The sequence below is a fragment of the Somniosus microcephalus genome, chromosome 31 (assembly GCF_052327205.1).
Source record: "Somniosus microcephalus isolate GS21.2 chromosome 31, FLI_Smic_1.0, whole genome shotgun sequence".
Taxonomy (NCBI): Eukaryota; Metazoa; Chordata; class Chondrichthyes; order Squaliformes; family Somniosidae; genus Somniosus; species Somniosus microcephalus.
Window position 1 is genome coordinate 25,883,502 of NC_141017.1, and position 20,010 is coordinate 25,903,511.

The window sequence follows — 20,010 nt, forward strand, 5'->3', positions numbered from 1 at the left end:
TGAAAGCATGAATGAAACCGGCGAATTTTACTGCGCACAAGCTGCCTGTGCAGTCGCACGCGTTCTGCCTCTGAACCCCTTCGTTCAGAGGACAGGAAATGCCGGTTTTCCCCGCATGCGCTGTGCATGCTGAAAACCGGCATTTCCTCCGGCCAGACACGTGAGTACCCCGACCGTACTCACGCGTTTGGAATGGAATTACTGGGCCAACATTTTACATGTCAATAAAATGAAAAATTTAACAATTGCACGATTTTCCCCCTCGCATCTGCGACTGAGGGTCCAAGGAGGTGCATTGCGCAAGAGGTCATCGTCGTACATATCCTCACACTATTCCCTTTCGGGAACTGTATGAAGTGGTGGAAGGATTTCTGGCCACGTTAACGCTCCTTCCGTGACCATAACCATCTTCATACCAGCCATTAGGGTGGTTAGTCCTATGGCGTGAGGGTTTTACGGGCTCCCACAACCCATCTGAGGGTGGGGGGGGGCCACCCACACCTGCGGACACAAGTATCCCGCTGGATGTCCACCCAGAATTTATAGTTGGAGCTCCGACTCCACTTGCCGGGACTGTCTGGAGCGGGGTTCGAAACCCTACTCCTTCTGGCCCAGCGGCGGGGATGCTTACCGCTACGCAAAAGGCCCACTCCGCGCAAAAGGTGACACCCATACGTTTCCTGTGCCTTTTCCCTACCCGTGACTGGAGCCCTATGCTGCCACTTGAAAGACCAAGCTATCATCTGTCCTTTTTGTGGCGCCTTGGACTTCTCATTACCAATGATGAGCAGGCACTGCGCCTCCACCTCGTTGAGGAGATTGCTGAGGTCATCATCAGTTCAATTGTGAGTTCTTTTAATGCCGTGAATTGTGCTCATTCCAGCCATTTCACGTTGCTAATCGGAGTGGGCCTTTGGCGTAGCGGTAGGATCCCTGCCGCTGGGCCAGACGGGGTAGGGTTTCAAACCCCGCTCCAGACAGTCCCGGCAAGTGGAATCGGAGCTCCGGCTCTAAATTCTGGGTTGACATCCAGTGGGATATTTGCGTCCGTGGGTGTGGGTGGCCCCCCCCCCTCCTCGTATAGCTTGTGGGAGCCCGTAAAACCCTCCCGCCATAGGACTAACCACCCTAATGGCTGGTACAAAGATGGTTACGGTCACGGAAGGAGCGTTAATCACGGCCATAAATCCTTCCACCACTTCATACAGTTCCCCAAAGGGAACAGTGTGAAGACACGTATGACGACGACGTTGCTAAATAAATAAATGGAATGAAAAAAATTCTTTCAGGGCTTTTAAAAGTCTTTAAATTGCTTTAATTCTGTTTAAAACTACTTCAGATTCTTCAAAATAATGTAAACGTTTTTAAAAGTTTATAAAAGTTACCAAAAGCTTCATAAAAATACCAAAAACCTATTTGAAATGCTGCTCTGCATGTAAAAATGCTTTGCAGCGTGTGAGAAACATTGGGGGCGTGTCCTATTAAACTGAGACCTCAAGGGGCGTGTCTCAGTTGCACTGCGCGCTCCAGGCTTCGCGCTGGCTGCACTCCTGGGCGGCGTGACGTCAGACGCTGCCCGGGATTCTTCTCTTTCAAAAAGGAATTCCAGGCGTCCCTGGAGGTGAACGGCAGGCGCGTCGGGTAAGTGCAGATCGGGGGCTTGCACGCGCGGCAAGCCCCCGATCCGAATTTCTGCCCCAAGATGATCAAAAGTATTGGCCCAGAAATTCGGGTCGGGGGCTTCCCGCGGGTGTAAGCCCCCGACCTGCACTTACCTTGCGCGCCGGCCGTTGAGCTGTGGGCCCCCGTGGAATTCCAATCCTGGGCCGCCTCCAACTGGCGGCGCGCAGTGCTTGCGTATCCCAGGGGCGCAGTTAGTTCGATGCGTCCCCTGGGATCACGTGGGCCATGGGGAGCCAATGATAGCAGGGAATGCTTCATTCATAAGTTTGACAGGAAGAGCTGTCAAACCTATAAATACTATAAGCCCCAAAACATCACTAAATCTTCAAATACATTTTTTTTTTAAATCACATTTTTAAATAAACTATAAATTACATGAAATAACTATTTTAAACAATAATTTAAATTTTTGAAAAAATTAATTACATTTTCTAACAGGGCTAAAAATAAATTTACCTTTCTTTAAAGTATTTAAAAATAATAAACCTGTGGAAAAAATGTTTTAATTTTAATTAATTCACTACTTACCTTGTAAAAAGCAGGCCTTGCCACTGCTTTTTAAAAGTGTAACTGCTGGAGACTTACCTTCCCGGGAAAACCTGCAAAAAAAAAACCTAAGTTCGATGCGCACGCGCTGCCTCACCGGCGCACGCGTTCCACCTCTGAACCCTTTCTGGGGATTGGAAGTGCCGGTTTCCCACGCGTGCGCAGTGCATGCACAAAACCGGCACTTCCATTGGGCTTACGGGTGAGTACCCCGTGCGTACTCACCCGTGGAGACCCGAATTTCTGGGCCATTACAGACAAGATGTTAGTCAGACTAGTCCTGCAAGGACTAATTTAGATTTAAAATACCATTGGGTCAGATTGCCAGAAATGTTAACACATTCAAGTTGCAAATGAAGACAAATTCCAAATTGTGTCCAATCAGGGGTGTAGTTAGCAATTCAAAGTTTTTACACACACCAGCCCCTGACCTGGGATCATGAGGCCTTGGCCACAGACCAGTTCCTGACCTGGGATCACGAGGCCTTGGCCACAGACCAGTTCCTGTCCTGGGGTTATTAGGCCTTGGCCACAGACCAGTTCCTGTCCTGGGGTTATTAGGCCTTGGCCACAGACCAGTCCCTGACCTGGGATCACTAGGCCCTGGGCACAGACCAGTCCCTGACCTGGGATCACTAGGCCCTGGGCACAGACCAGTCCCTGATCTGGGATCACTAGGCCCTGGGCACAGACCAGTCCCTGACCTGGGATCACTAGGCCCTGGGCACAGACCAGTCCCTGACCTGGGATCACTAGGCCCTGGGCACAGACCAGCCCCTGACCTGGGATCACTGGGCACTGGGCACAGACCAGTCCCTGACCTGGGATCACTAGGCCCTGAGCACAGACCAGTCCCTGACCTGGGATCACTAGGCCCTGGGCACAGACCAGTCCCTGACCTGGGATCACTAGGCCCTGAGCACAGACCAGTCCCTGACCTGGGATCACTAGGCCCTGAGCACAGACCAGTCCCTGACCTGGGATCACTAGGCCCTGGGCACAGACCAGTCCCTGACCTGGGATCACTAGGCCTTGGGCACAGATGGGCCTATCAAGCCACTCCGTGTAAAAAACACTACAAAAAACAATAAGAATAAAACCGGATGGACCACCCGACATCGACCTCGGCACCGGCTATGGACATGACAACGGCACACCCAGCCCAGTCAACCCTGCAAAGTCCTCCTCACCAACATCTGGGGACTTGTGCCAAAATTGGGGGAGCTGTCCCACAGACTAGTCAAGCAACAGCCTGACATAGTCATACTCACACTCACAGAATCATACCTTTCAGCCAATGTCCCGAACTCCTCCATCACCATCCCTGGGTATGTCCTGTCCCACCGGCAGGACAGACCCACCAGGGGTGGCAGCACAGTGGTAAACAGTCAGGAAGGAGTGGCTCAGGGAGTCCTCAACATTGACTCCGGACCCCATGAAGTCTCATGGCTTCAGGTCAAGCATGGGCAAGGAAACCACCTGCTGATTACCACCTACCGCCCTCCCTCAGCTGATGAATCAGTACTCCTCCATGTTGAACACCACTTGGAAGAAGCACTGAGAGTAGCAAGGGCACAGAATGTACTCTGGGTGGGGGCCTTCAATGTCCATCACCAGGAGTGGCTCGGTAGCACCACTACTGGCCGAGTCCTGAAGGACATCGCTGCCACTCTGGGCCTGCGACAGGTGGTGAGAGAACCAACACGAGGGGAAAAACCTACTTGACATTGTCCTCAGCAATCTACCTGTCGCAGATGCATCTGTCCATGACAGTATTGGTAGCAGTGACCACCGCAAAGTCATTGTGGAGACAAAGTCCCTTCTTCACACTGAGGACACCCTCCATCGTGTTGTGTAGCACTACCACTGTGCTAAATGGGCTAGATTCAGAACAGATCTAACAGCTCAATACTGGGCATCCATGAGGCGCTGTGGGCCATCAGCAGCAGCAGAATTGTATTCCACCACAATCTGTAACCTCATGGCCCGGCATATCCCTCACTCTACCATTACCATCAAGCCAGTGGACCAACCCTGGTTCAATAAGGAGTGTAGAAGGGCATGCCAGGAGCAGCACCAGGCGTACCTAAAAATGCAGTGCCAACCTGGAGAAGCTGCAACACAGGACTACATGCATGCTAAAAAGTGGAAGCAGCATGCTATAGATGGGGCTAAGTGATCCCACAATCAACGGATCAGATCAAAGCTCTGCAGACCTGCCACATCCAGCCGTGAATGGTGGTGGACCATTAAACAACTAACTGGAGGAGGAGGCTCCATGAATATCCCCATCCTCAATGATGGTGGAGCCCGACATGTGAGTGCAAAAGACAAAGCTGAAGTGTTTGTAACCACCTTCAGCCAGAAGTGCCGCGTGGATGATCCATATCGGCCTCCTCCTGAAATCCCCACCGCCACAGCCAGTCTTCAGCCAATTCGATTCACTCCACGTGATATCAAGAAACGGCTGAGTGCACTGGATACAGCAAAGGCTATGGGCCCCGACAACATCCCGGCTGTCGTGTTGAAGACTTGTGCTCCAGAACTAGCCGCGCCTTTAGCCAAGCTGTTCCAGTACAGCTACAACACTGGCATCTATCCGACAATGTGGAAAACTGCCCAGGTATGTCCTGTCCACAAAAAGCAGGACAAATCCAATCCGGCCAATTACCGCCCCATCAGTCTACTCTCAATCATCAGCAAAGTGATGGAAGGTGTCATCGACAGTGCTATCAAGCGGCACTTGCTCACCAAAAACCTGCTCGCTGGTGCCCAGTTTGGGTTCCGCCAAGACCACTCCGCTCCAGACCTCATCACAGCCTTGGTCCAAACATGGACAAAAGAGCTGAATTCCAGAGGTGAGGCGAGAGTGACTGCCATTGACATCAAGGCAGCATTTGACCGAGTGTGGCATCAAGGAGCCCTAGTAAAACTGATGGCAGTGGGAATCGGGGGAAAAAAACTCCACTGGCTGGAGTCATACCTAGCACAAAGGAAAATGATTGTAGTGGTTGGAGGTCAATCATCACAGCCCCAGGACATCACTGCAGGAGTTCCTCAGGGCAGTGTCCTAGGCCCAACCATCTTCAGCTGCTTCATCAATGACCTTCCCTCCATCATAAGGTCAGAAGTGGGGAGGGGATGTTCGCTGATGACTTCAGTGTTCAGCGCCATTCGCAACTCCTCAGATAATGAAGCAGTCCTTGCCTGCATGCAGCAAGACCTGGACGACATTCAGGCTTGGGCTGATAAATGACAGGTAACATTCGCGCCACACAAGTGCCAGGCAATGACTATCTCCAACAAGCGAGAGTCTAACCACCGCCCCTTGACATTCAATGGCATTACCATCGCCGAATCCCCCACCATCAACATCCTGGGGGTCACTATTGACCAGAAACTTAACTGGACCAGCCACATAAATACTGTGGCAACAAGAGCAGGTCAGAGGCTGGGTATTCTGCGGCGAGTGTCTCACATCCTGACTCTCCAAAGCCTTTCCGGCATCTATAAGGCACAAGTCAGGAGTGTGATGGAATACTCTCCACTTGCCTGGATGAGTGCAGCTCCAACAACACTCAAGAAGCTCGACACCATCCAGAACAAAGCAGCCCGCTTGATCGGCACCCCATCCACCACCTTAAACATTCACTCCCTCCACCACCAGCGCACCGTGGCTGCAGTGTGCACCATTTACAAGATGCACTGCAGCAACTCGCCAAGGCTTCTTCAGCAGCACCTCCCAAACCCGCGACCTCTTCCACCTAGAAGGACAAGGGCAGCAGGCGCATGGGAACACCACCACCTCCAAGTTCCCCTCCAAGTCACACACCATCCTGATTTGGAAATATATCGGCCGATCCTTCATCGTCGCTGGGTCAAAATCCTGGAACTCCCTCCCTAACAGCACTGTGGGAGCACCTTCACCACACGGACTGCAGCGGTTCAAGAAGGCGGCTCACCACCACCTTCTGAAGGGCAACTGGGGATGGGCAATAAATGCTGGCCTTGCCAGCGACGCCCACATCCCATGAACGAATAAAAAATTTAAAAAAAAAACCCTTTCAGACAGTGCGTTCCAGATCACAACAACTCGCTGTGTGTAAAATAAATTCTCCTCCTCTTCCCCCCTCCGGTTCTTTTGCCAGTTATTTTAAGTCCGTGTCCTCTGGTTTGGCAAACAGAGATAAAATAAGAAACAAAGAATGTGAACGTGAATGCCAATAACTTTGCTATCAATGGGGTTTCTGTTGGATGGGATTTCATTTGTAAACGGTTTATACTGTAATACTAAACTAAACAAGCGGGATTGACATTTTTGGCTCGGTTGGTAGAAAGTAGAAGGCAGTGGTAAATTAATGAAGGCTTTGTCTGGAAGTGCTGACTAATGGAACAAGAGTGGGATCTACTCTATTCATAGAACAGGAATTTTTTTAACTACATTATCACAGTTACTTCACCAACAACAGCAACAGTATTTAATGGCACTTTTAATGTAGTAAAATGACCCAAGGCGCTTCACAGGAGTATTATAAGACAGATGTGGGCGTCATTGGCAATTAATTGCTCATCCCTAGTGTCGGAGAAGGTGGCGATGGGGCCGTCTCCTTTTATTCTTTGAAGAAGTAACAGGAAAAAGTAGACACGGATAAGGTAGTAGATGTAATATATTTGGATTTTCAAAAGGCCTTCATAGTAGACTCAGGTCAGAGCGTGTGAAGTCAGGGGGCAAGTAGTGGACTGGATAGCAAGCTATCTACAAAACAGAGATGGGGTTAAGTGTAGTTACTCAGACTACAAAAGATGGAAAGTGTTGTTCCACAAGGATCGATGCTGGGACCACTTGTTCACTATTTGGACTCTGGCATCGGAAGTGCAATTTCAAAATTTGCGGATGAGTCATAACAGCACAGAAGGAGGCCATTTGGCCCATCGAGTCCGTGCCGGCTCTCTGTAGAGCAATCCAGTCAGCCCCGCTCTATCCCCGTAGCCCTACAAGTTTATTTCCCTCAGCTGCCTATCCAGTCTCCCCTTGAAAACATTGAGTGTCTCCGCTTCCACCACTTCCGTCGGCAGCGAGTTCCAGGTCCTCGCTGCGTTAAAAAAAAAAAAAAAAAAAAAAAAAGTTTTTCCTCACATCCCCCCTGTATCTCTTGGCCAAAACCTTAAATCTGTGTCCCACAAACCTTAAATCTGGGTCAGAATGGTGTGTGTGGTAACGTTGCTGCAGTTTGAGGTGTCCAGTCAGGCTCCCATGTCCAGTTTAAGGCCCCTCATTATTGGAGTTAACATGGAGCAGTAGTGACTGAAGTAATGATTTTTCAGTGTATTTAGTAAATATGAGAGCTTTACTCAACGTAAATAGCACTTGAACCAAACTTTCATTTAATTCGCGGTTTGGGCAATTGTGAGCCTCTGGTGGTTGGATCGCAATCCAATTAATGTGGCCAATGCACCCAGTGCGGCCAATGCAACCCTGGGTCTTAAGCTGAAGTTAAATCGAGGTTTAAAAAAATTATAGTAGAACTTTTATAAAATGTAGTGAACAAACCCTTTTTTGCAATTTTTTTCCCCCCCTCCTTGTTTCCAACGCGCTACAGGACGAGGTCAAGGCGGAAGAGGAGATGGCCTTAAAGCGAGCAGCATTGATGGAGAAGCAGCAGAAAAGGACGGAAGATTTTCGCAAGCGGCGACTGTGGTTGGACGCGGAGAAAGAGCAGCAGAAGAAAGAGGAAAGCAGGTGAGAGGGCAGCGCAAGCATTCCAACAGAACCTCCCCCTTGCACTACTGACCACCCCCCACTTACCCCTCAGTTCTAAAACGGCAGCTTCCACATGTATTGGGGCGGGACTGCAAGCGGGCCTACCAAAGGTTCCCGCTCCACGTTCGAGCGGCCAAATCAAGATTCCAACTGCCTACAAAACTAGGGTCTGCGGTGGAAATTATTATTTTTTTTTTTTTACACAGAATGTATCATTAATGTTGACTGCAAATGTTTTTACGTTAGACTCCACATCATCGGGACAGTAGACTTCAGTCCGATCGCGTACTGTTGAAAAGCAATTTGGCAACTTTACCTGTGAGTCGCGGGGTTTATTTTTGAATTGATAATCTGATGCCCCAATGGGCAAGTTGCACTTTTACGGAGCGAGGCTGAACCATGCGGCTCAGGGAGATCTTCAGTTCCAACTCCGGTTTGTGCCGAGATCGCTCAACGGGGCCGCGGTGGTGATGAGGTCGTGAAAATGACGGGCAGGAAAAGACCGGCTGGCCCGTCGAGCCTGCCCCGCGCTCGTGGTGGCCAGAGCCTCATTGACTCAACGCTTCCTCCACCCTCCCTGATTACAGGTAGAACAAAAGACGCAAGACCATAAGACGTAGGAACAGGAGTCGGTCATTCGGCCCCTCGAGCCTGCTCCGCCATTCAATAAGATCATGGCTGATCTGATCTTGGCCTCAACTCCACTTCCTTGCCCGCTCCCCATAACCCCCGACTCCCTTATCGTTCAAAAATCTGTCTATCCCCACCTTAAATATATTCAATGACCCAGCCTCCACAGCTCTCTGGGGAAGAGAATTCCAAAGATTCACGACCCTCTGAGAGAAGAAATTCCTCCTCCTTTCCGATTTAAAAGGGTGCCCCCTTATTCTCAAATTATGCCCCCTAGTTCTAGATTTCCCCACGAGGGGAAACATCCTCCCTGCATCGACCCTGTCGAGCCCCTTCAGAATCTTATATGTTTCAATAAGATCCCCTCTCATTCTTCTAAACTCCAATGAGTATAGGCCCAACCTTTCTTCATAAGACAACCCCTTCATCCCAGGAATCAACCTCGTGAACCTTCTCTGAACTGCTTCCAATGGAAGTATATCCCTCCTTAAATAAGGAGACCAAAACTGTACGCAGTACTCCAGGTGTGGTCTCACCAACACCCTGTACAGTTGTAGCAGGACCTCCCTACTTTTATACTCCATTCCCTTTGCAATAAAGGCCAACATTCCATTTGCCTTCCTAATTACTTGCTGTTGTGTTGGAAGTCTTGCTGGGCTGGAGTGGGGAGGTAAAATCCCAGCGCGGTCCTCACTTCTGACTGACGTCCACTGCCTCTGCTTTGGTGGGTGGACGTGGCCTGAGGACAGGATTGGTCTTGGCTGTAATGCACCCCACGGTTTAATAGCATCGAAGCACTCGCGAAAGAATGGCTTCTCTCCGTGGAGCACTTTCAGGAGAAAAGAGTGCCCAAAAACTCTCAAGAAAACCTAGGCCAGATTTTAATTCTCTTACTGTTCACCTTTCTTAAGGCAACAAACTGAGGAAGAGAAGCCCGAGAAGAACTTCATCAAACAGGAGTATCTCCGGCGACAGCAGCTCAAAATAATGGACGATCTGGACAAGGTTCTGCGAGCCAAGACCGCAGCAGGCAGAGGGAGGAAGCCCCGCCCCAAGTCGTCGGTCTTTCGGGATGATTCTGTCCTGACCCGCAGCCCTGTGAAGGGCCTGCTAGGTGGGTGGTGCAATACTCGGAAAAGGCTTCAAGTCATGTCTCTTCCTAAAGGAATGGGGGGGGGGTGGGCAAGTGAGATGGACCCCCACGTGGAGGTGGCGGGTCTCCTCTCTCTTTATATCACAGACTGGCGGACCTCCCCCGCTCGTTGCCCGTGGAAAGTCGGGACAAAGCTCATTTCCCTTGGCTCAGTGGGCAGTGTCCTCGTCTGAGCCAGAGGTGGGTTCAAGTCCTGGGATGGCAGGAATGACGTATGAGGAGAGGTTGGGTCGATTGGGCTTATATTCGCTGGAGTTTAGAAGAATGAGAGGGGATCTCATTGAAACTTATAAAATTTTAACAGGACTAGACAGACTAGATGCAGGAAGGATGTTCCCGATGGCCGGGGAGTCCAGAACCAGGGGTCACAGTCTAAAGATAAGGGGTAGGCCATTTAGGACAGAGATGAGGAGGAATTTCTTCACCCAGAGAGTGGTGAACCTGTGGAATTCTCTACCACAGAAGGCAGTAGAGGCCAGTTCATTAAATATATTCAAGAAGGAGGGATATGGGGAGAAAGCAGGGACAGGGTACTGAATTTGGATGATCAGCCATGATCTCATTGAATGGCGGAGCAGGCTCGAGGGGCCGAATGGCCGACTTCTCCTATCTTCTATGTTTCCAGGTACTTGAGCCCATAATCTAGGCCGACACTCCCAGTGCCGTACCGAGGGAGTGCTGCACTGTCGGAGGTGCCGCCTTTCAGATGAGACGTTAAACGGAGGCCCCGTCTGCCCTCTCGGGTGGACGTAAAAGATCCCAGGGGCACTATTTCGAAGAAGAGCAGGGGGAGTTATCCTCTTCCAGTGCTGTAGGTTTATGTAAGGGAACCTGGAGCTGACGACGCTCCATCTGGTGGCAGAAGTGTGCAACTGCAACCGTGTGACAGGTGTCTCCTATCGGCAGCACCTTGGGAACGTGACCGAATGGAGATTCCCAAATAACGAGCGTGTGACCTACATGGCAAAATTAAAATATTGTAGATGAGGACTTTAATTAGGACTTTATGCCCTTTCAACTGATTTCTTTCATATGCTTTTCCAAAAATATTAAAATTCCATTGTGGTTCAATAGCACTGAGCTTAACGCATTCACAGAAAATCCTGTTGATGTTGTGAGGCTTTAAACATTAAATAGTGCATAAAACAATTACATATTAGTATGTTGTGCTTGCATGCTATTATCACATAGCTAAATTCCACCTCTATTATATTTATCTTGTGCTCTCGAGATGAGAAATGGGCTGTTCCCATTTCAAGTGTCCCTTGTGTGACCAGGGGGTAACCAGTAAAGTTCCCTGTACTCTATCCCAATAATGTCAGCTGTGACTCAGTGGGCAGCACTCTCCTGCCGCAGGGACGAGAGAAAGGTCGTGGGTTCAAGTCCCAATTCAGAGACTTGAGCACAAAAATCTAGTCTGACCCTCCCAGTGCAGTGCTGAGGGAGTGCCGCACTGTCGGAGGTGCCGTCTTCTGGATGAGACGTTAAACCGAGGCCCCGTCTGCCCCCTCGGGTGGACGTAAAAGATCCCCCGGCCACTATTTTGAAGAAGAGCAGGGGGAGTTACCCCCGGTGTCCTGGGGCCAATATTTATCCCTCAATCAATATCACTAAAAACAGATTATCTGGTCATTATCACATTGCTGTTTGTGGGAGCTTGCTGTGCGCAAATTGGCTGCCGCGTTTCCTACATTACAACAGTGACTACACTTCAAAAAGTACTTCATTGGTTGTAAAGCGCTTTGGGACGTCCGGTGGTCGTGAAAGGCGCTATAGAAATGCAAGTTATGACTCTTAAGTCTTTTCTAATGGCCCCAACTCAAGAGCGCCCCATACTGGCCCAGTCTGACCTATTTTCCATTTCCCACACCAGCCACTGTGTGGGCCTCTCGGTGCCAAATGAGTGCAGAATTAGGGGAAAGTTTTGTACCTTGGACCCCCATTCCCACTCGCAGTTCACATCGGGCCCTAGCGGACAGAGGTGCCTTTCACCCCATTAGCCTGGGATGGATTTGAACCCGGATCTCAGAGGTGAAAGGTCACTGTCGAGTTTCCTGTGCCACCCAGTTCTGCCCCCCCCCCCCCCCGCCCCAACTCCACATTTAATGTTTTAGGAACTTGAGTTTTCTTCACGAGGTCCAACAAACTTAAATGAAATTTGAGTAAATGTGTATCCATTTACAACATGTGAATTGTATTAACCCATTGGTGCAAAGGATGATCAGTGTAAATGGAGCACTGCGCACAGTTCCGGTCTCCATATTATGAAAAGGATATAGAGGCACTGGACAAGGTGCAACAAAGACTTACAAGGATGATCCTGGAACTGAGAGGAAAGATTAAACAGGCTGGGGCTCTTTTCTCTCAGAGAATGCTGAGGGGGTGACCTGATTGAGGTCTTTAAGATTATGAAAGGGTTCGATAAGGGTAAACTTAGAGACGATGTTTCCACTTGTGGGATGGACCAGAACTAGGGGCCATAAATATAAGAAAATCACTAACAAATCCAATAGGGAATTCAGGAGAAACTTCTTTACCCAGAGAGTGGTTAGAATGTGGAACTCGCTACCACAGGGAGTGGTTGAGGCGAATAGTATGGATGCCTTTAAGAGGAAATTAGACAAACGAACAAGGGAGAAAGGAATCGAAGGTTATGCTGATGGGGTGAGATGAAGAGGGGTGGAGCTCGTGTGGAGCAGAAACACCGGCACGGGCTGAATGGCCTGTTTCTGTGCTGTACACTCTCTGTAACTGTTGTCTGATGTACAATTTCTATGAATTTAAATGTTTGTGTAGGGTTTTAAGCAGATTCACTGCATTAAGTATAATGTTTGTGTGAATGGGTTTTTAGACCCTATTTTATTTTCTGGTCTTCGCTCCATGGCGGGCACTATCTGGGACCACGGGCTGAGTGAGTGAGTGGCCTGCTCCCGCTGCTGTGACAACACGAGCAGATCAGGGAGTGGCTGCCTCTCTATCCCTGTGGCCTTAACTTGGCATCTCGCCACTGCAGCCTAGGTCTGATTGGCAACTGAGTGATGCAAGTAAAGCTTCCAACTGCGTAGCACTGGATGTGGAAGTGGCGATGTTGCCCAGGCACTTTAAGTAAAAAGGTTTTAAATGAATGATTACAGTTAAGTGACCAGTTTTCTTCCTCTCTCTCTTACTTTTAGGCTCCAGGCTTAATAAAGTGTACTCTCGGTCCACGCTTTCGCTCTCGACCATGGTCAATGACTCGGCCAATAGTCTGTCCGTCAGAAAAAGTCCAAGGTACCTGCATCTCTTTACTGCTGTTTCTTCACAATTTATGAGTGACTGGGGTCTTCAGGGAGGCATAGCCAGAAATAGTGGGTCCATCCGTTTAGTATCTGGCGCAGAACTTGTCCTTTTTGCCTTTGTAGCAGTCCAGGGGTTTACAAGACAGATGTGGATGAGGAGGCCATTTGGCCCATTTTAGTTCAACCATAGAAACTTAGGCATCCAACCAGAAGAACAGAAGGATTGGGAGCAGGAGTCGGCCCTTCGAGCCTGCTCCCCCATTCATTGAGATCATGGCTGATCATCGACCTCAACTCCACCTTCCTGCACTATCCCCATATCCCTTGATTATAGGGGCACGGTGGCATAGTGGTTAGCACTGTTGCCTCACAGCACCAGGGACCCGGGTTCAAATCTGGCCTCGGGCGACTGTCTGTGTGGAGTTTGCACATTCTCCCTGTGTCTGCGTGGGTTTCCTCCGGGTGCTCCGGTTTCCTCCCACAGTCCAAAGATGTGCGGGTTAGGTTGATTTGGCTATGATAAATTGACCCTTAGTGTTAGGGGATTAAATACGTGGGGTTACGGGGATAGGGTGGGATATGTGTCGGTGCAGGCTCGATGGGCCGAAATGGCCTCTATCTGCACTGTGGGGATTCTGTGATTCCCTTAATATCCAAAAATCTATCGATCTCTGTCTTGAATATGCTCAACGACTGAGCCTCCACAGCCCTCTGGGGTAGAGAATTCCAAAGATTCACCACCCTCTGAGTGAAGAAATTTCTCCTCATCTCAGTCCTAAATGGCCGACCCCTTATTCGGAGACTGACTCCCTAGTTCTAGATTCCCCAGCCAGGGGGAAACAGCCTCCCAGCATCTACCCTGTCGAGCCCTGTACGAATTTTATACCATCTCTTGGACGATCCCGAGGTCTTTGCCTCCAGTAGTTTACACTGAAGTTTTATTCACTTTGTTGATGGGACTTCCTAACATTGGTTTTAAATTTGCCCTTCCCCAGTCTGAACTTATGCCCCTTTGTCCTACTTTCGAGGTATACCTTTTAAGTGATGCTCTGCATCTACCTTCTCTACAAAAGTTACTCTCTTGCATAATAACAATTTACATTTGTATAGCGCCTTTACCATTTAATAAAAATAGCCCAAAGTGCTTCGCAATGGAGAGAGACAGGAAAAAATAGAGACCAAACCATTGGAGGGAGAAGTTAGGATGACCAAATCCTTGATCCAAAAAAAATCTTTTATTTTAAAAGAGGGGGAGAGGTTTAGGGAGGGAGTTTGAGAGCAGGACTGAGGTGGTTGAAGGCAAGACCACCAATGGCGGGCCAAAGTGAGGGAGGGATGCACAACTGACTAAAGTTAGAAGACTGAAGGGTGAGGGAGAGGTTGCAAGGCCGAAGGGGGTTACAAAGATCGGGTAGGGTGAGACCAGGGAGGGATTTGAAGGGGAGGATGAGGAGTTTAAGTTCAGTGCACTAGGGCGCAGGAAGCCAATGCTATTTGCAGAGAACAGGGATAATTGCTGAGCGGGATCGGGTGCAAGTTGCTGCACTTTGGACGAGTTGTAAATTTGTTGGAGGATAGGAGGAGTGTGTTGACTATAGAAGGGATAAAAATGTGGATAAGGGTTTCAGCAGCATCGAGTTGGAGGCAGGAGATATTGCGGAGGTGGAAGTAATCAGCCTTGGTGATGGGCCGGTTTGAACATGAGCTCCAGGTCAAGTAGGGAGTCGAGGCTTCACATAGTCTGGTTCAGCCTGAGTGAGTGGCCGGAGAGGGGGGGGGGGGGGAACAGAATCAGTGGCGAGTGAGCGGCCGGAGAGGGGGGGGGGACAGAATCAGTGGCACGGGAGCAGAGTTCATGGCGGGTGCACCTAACCACGGCTTCAGTCTTCCCAAGCTACAGCTGAAGGAAGGAGTGAATCATCTGTAACTTGATGTCGGACTGATTTAAGGCGCCTCCTTGCGAAGCTGAAGAGTCCAAGTTTCTCCCTTCTGTCCTCATAATGTAATGGCATGCAGATGTCCCATTTGGGAAAAGCAGAGTGCTTTGTTGGTCTTTATACACTGAACAGGGAGGTACAGTGTCTGGTGCTGTCACCTGCCAGACCCTCGTCTACAGCACAACCCATTGTGCATTGATATTTTTATATTCCATTAACGCTCTATATCTGTCCGAAGCGTTGTTTCTAGAGTAGGTAATAAGATTTTTCTTTTACCACTGAACCTTTTAATATTTGGTTTGTTTCATCGTTACGTGGAGAAGCACGGTGGCATAGTGGTTAGCACTGTTGCCTCACAGCGCCAGGGACCCAGGTTCGAATCTGGCCTCGGGTGACTGTCTGTGTGGAGTTTGCACATTCTCCCCGTGTTTGCGTGGGTTTCCTCCGGGTGCTCCGGTTTCCTCCCACAGTCCAAAGATGTGTGGGTTAGGTTGATTGGCTATGATAAATTGACCCTTAGTGTTAGGGGGATTAAATACGTGGGGTTACGGGGATAGAGTGGGATATGTGTTGGTGTAGGGGTTACGGGGATCGGGTGGGATATGTGTTGGTGCAGGCTCGATGGGCCGAAATGGCCTCTATCTGTACTGTGGGGTTTCTGTGATTCTGTGAAGCTGGGATCGTTCTCCTTAGAGCAGAGAAGGTGAAGGGGAGATTTAATAGTAAATATGGAGAAACTGTTACCACTGGCAAAGGGTTTGGTAACCAGAGGACACAGATTTAAAGTGATTGGCAAAAGAGGCAGAGATAAGATGAGTTTTTTATGCGGCGAGTTACGATCTGGAATGCACTGCCTGAAAGGGCGGTGGAAGCTGATTCAATAGTAATTTTTAAAAGGGAATTGGATAAATACTTGAAGGGGAGACAATTGCAGAGCTATGGGGCAAGAGCAGTGGGGAATAATTGTTCTTTCAAAGAGCCGGCACAGGCACGATGGGCCGAATGGCCTCCTTCTCTGCTGTAAGATTCTATGATGTCGTGTCAGTCGCGGCTCAGTGGGCAGCACCCTCGCCTCTGAGTCAGAAGATTGTGGGTTCAAGTCCTACTCCAGAGACTTGAGCACAAAAATCGAGGCTGACACTCCCAGTGCCAGTACTGAGGGAGTGCCGCACGGTCGGAGGTGCCGTCTTTCAAATGAGACGTTAAACCAAGGCCCCGTCTGCTCTCTCGGGTGGACGTAAAAGATCTTATGGTACTATTTCGAAGAGCCAGAGGGAGGTATCCCCGGTGTCCTGGCCAATATTTATTCCTCAATCAAAATAACAAAAACAGATTATCTGGTCATTATCACATAGCTGTTTGTGGAAGCTTGCTGTGTGCAAATTGGCTGTTTCCTACATTACAACAGCGACGACACTTTCAAAAGTACTTCATTGGCTGTAAAGCGCTTTGGAACATCCTGAGGTTGTGAAAGGCGCTATAGAAATGCAAGTCTTTTTTATTAATAACAGTTTGAAGTGTGTCAAATAAATTGTCAAAATTTAATGCCTAAACAATGTTAGCTGCCTAATATTTCCAATTGCTTCTCTACCAGTGCAGTACATGTGGGACTGAATAGGTATATTTAATCACTGACTGTAACGATCCCAGAATTACAGGGCCTTAAACGGTTTCCGCAATCTCGATGAAAGATGGAGGCTCTGCGGGAGCTGCTTAGTGCTACGCATATTCCGGAACCCTCCGCTCATTCCTGTTCTACGCGCAACCCACAATTTCTTCCGCCAGTGGAAGAATGATGATGCCATGTAGTTTCAGACTAATGTGGTGCCGTCATATAGCATCTGTGGTGTGCGATTTTCAAAATCTACATAAAACGACACTCCAAATTTTATGTCCCATTATTTGCAAGGCCATTGGTTTGTGGGGTTTTCACGGGGGAAAATGGGGCAGAATCGTGGAATCTGGTCCCCAAAGTCCCGGAATCCCACTGAATGACGAAACAAATTTGGCCGGAGCCGTAAACCCAAAAGTCTGGAATATTAGCCATTGCGATTGGCTTAAAGTTGGATCGCACTTAGTAGATGGAGCACAACGCTGGCATGGACTGGTTGGGCCAAATGGCCTGTTTTCTGTGCTGTATAGTCCATGCAATTCTGTGTAATAAAGCTTGCCCCTGTGCGTATCTTTCAATGCAAGTGAGGCGATTATCACCTTATACCACGCTTGTGACCTTTGAACCAGTGTGTGTGTGTGTGTGTGTGTGTGTGTGTGTGTGTGTGTGTGTGTGTGTGTGTGTGTGGGGGATGGAGAGCTCTTGGGCTGTTGACGTCTGCTTTATTTTTTTTTTCGGTTAAACTGCTGACTTCCAATCGGCGACCTTTCCATTTACGTTGTCTGGTTTTCAGAGGGGCTGCTGGCCAAATGGAAGGGTTTTTAAGGCACTGAGGAATACAGAACTTTAAGGAAGGGGCCAATAAGGTGACCCAGCCCCCACTTTTGATGGGCGTTGGTCCTGGGAGCAAACGTCAGGGTCGGAGCTGAGGCAAGATCTGCATTCCACAGTCTCCCTTTGGATGTTCAATATGCTGTACTGAATAAGCCGATAAAGGTTAAATGTTTAATGATTCATACGGATTGTGGGATTGGAGAGATCCCTTGCCCCCCAAGTTGTAGAAAGGGCGATGTAATATTAATTAAGCCATTTTTGGTTTTCATTAAAAGTGGGTTTTATGTAGACTTTTTCTCTTTTTAAACCCCCCCCAAGTTATATCTCTCCATTGTCTACAACTATTATCAGAGTGGAAAGGTCTGGCCTTCATGACACTCCTGCACTGTCGTGCCATTGTGATGGTTAGGATGCCATGGGTGTGTGTTAACCGTGGCTCAGTGGGCAGCACTCTTGCATCAGAGTCAGAAGGTTGTGGGTACAATTGATGAAGGTGGTGATGAGGTAAACATTCACTCCCTCCACCACCGGCGCACCGTGGCTGCAGTGTGGACCATCTACAAGATGCACTGCAGCAACTCGCCAAGGCTTCTTCGGCAGCACCTCCCAAACCCACGACCTCTTCCACCTAGAAGGACAAGGGCAGCAGGCGCATGGGAACACCACCACCTCCAAGTTCCCCTCCAGACACACCATCCTGACTTGGAAATATATCGGCCATTCCTTCATCGTCGCTGGGTCAAAATCCTGGAACTCCCTCCCGAACAGCACTGTGGGAGTATCTTCACCACACGGACTGCAGCGGTTCAAGAAGGCGGCTCACCACCACCTTCTCAAGGGCAATTAGGGATGGGCAATAAATACCGGCCTTGCCAGCGACGCCCACACCCCGTAAACTAAATTTAAAAAATCAGCCTTGACCTTATTGAATGGCAGAGCAGTCTTGAAGGGCTAAATGGCCTCTTCCTGTTCCTATTTCTTATGTTCTTATTAGAGTGTCAGGCAGCCCCTGAACTATTGGTTTCAGAACTGTTAACGCATTGATCTTCCTGTTGCTTTTTTAAAAACAAAATATTTTTATTTATTCCACCCCACAGGACAGAATCCCCCTCAGGGCTCCCGTCTCCAAATCGACTGGGTAATCACAATGGAGAGAAGGACTGGGAGAATGCTTCAACTGCCTCGTCCCCGGCGTCGATCCCAGAGTACACAGGTGAGCCACTTCCCATTCCCTTGCGAGGAGACTTTGAACGCTCTCCCACCGAGGGGGTAGCAAACCTGCAAAAACGCATCACTGCTCAACTGACGGGGTTGCTTGTCCTGCCCCGTGCCCTGTCGTTTCTTGGCCCGTGAGCACCATCCTCTCGGCTTGAAATGAGTGCTCATCTGCAAGACCCCGATCAGATTGGCCCACTGGCTCGAGTCTCCATGACCCAATCAGCATGTGATCTCACTCCATTGCGATAACTTGCGCACACAACGCTGCTTGATTCATTCTCTTCGTGCGTTCACTGATGTCTCTCTCTCCAACGTATAAAACACAGGCTCTTAATCAGATTCTTTTCTGATTCTTTCCCCACCCCCCTTGCTTTCTGCATTAATTGGACAAATACTTGAAGGGAAAATATTTACAGGGCTATGGGGAAAGCGGGATTAATTTGAGAGCTCTACCTAAGAGAAGGCATGATGGGCCGAATGGCCTCCTTCTGTGCTGCATCATTCTATGATTCTAATTGAAAAATAACTGAGTGTGATGCTTTAGCAGGAATGGATGATTACATCGTTCTTATAGTTTTAATCGAGGGCTTTCGCTATGGCATTGAATGCTGGGATTTCCCAGCCTCCATTGCTTTCCACCGAGATAATTAGAGAGAGAGAGAAAGGCTGTGAGTTATCGGCACAGCGCGCACACATGAGTGATTGCAATCCTTAGGCAGAAGATTGGGATCTCCAGCTTTGAGACTCCTGCTGCATGAGGGAGGTTTGGGACATGGTCCCATGGGTGCCAGCCACCTTCAACTATGTGGAGAGACTAGAGAAGCTGGGATTGTTCTCCTTAAGGCGAGATTGGGGTTTTCAAAATGATGAGGGGGCTTTCATAGAGCGGACCGGGAGAAACTGTTTCCACTGGCGGGTGGGTTGGTAACGAGGACACGGATTTAAGATGATTGGCAAAAGAACCAAAGGGGGAGGTGAAGAGATTTTTTAACATATGATGATCTGGAATGTGGAAGCAGATTCAAAAGGGAGTTGGATAAATACTTGAACAGAAGAAATGTGTAGGGCTGTGGGGAAAGGTCGGGGGGAGTGGGACTAATTGGAGAGCTCTTTCAAAGAGCCGGCACCGGCCTGATGGGCCGAATGGCCTCCTTCTGTGCTGCATGATTTCTGTGAACTCTTCACCAGCTCAGTAGTGAGTACATCCAGGCCCGTTGGACCACGGTGGCGATGGTAGCGTTACAGCCAAGCCTGACTTAATCTAACTGTGCTTTCAGCAGGCTTCACTGGAGTGCCGAGACCAGGTGTCCTGGGAGACAGAAACAGAGAGAAATAGGAGCAGGAGTTGGCTATTCGGC

At 49.2% G+C, this 20,010-nt stretch overlaps 1 protein-coding gene across 1 annotated transcript in view; it reads left to right on the forward strand.

Moving 5' to 3' along the window:
• Positions 1–20,010, forward strand: part of camsap3 (calmodulin regulated spectrin-associated protein family, member 3) — a 253,651-nt gene that overhangs the window by 224,547 nt on the left and 9,094 nt on the right. The window contains exons 12-15 of the mRNA XM_085971657.1: positions 7,830–7,969; positions 9,532–9,734; positions 12,947–13,043; positions 18,532–18,647. Of these exons, the coding sequence (XP_085827783.1) occupies positions 7,830–7,969; positions 9,532–9,734; positions 12,947–13,043; positions 18,532–18,647 (556 nt within the window). The remainder of the gene's footprint in view (positions 1–7,829; positions 7,970–9,531; positions 9,735–12,946; positions 13,044–18,531; positions 18,648–20,010) is intronic.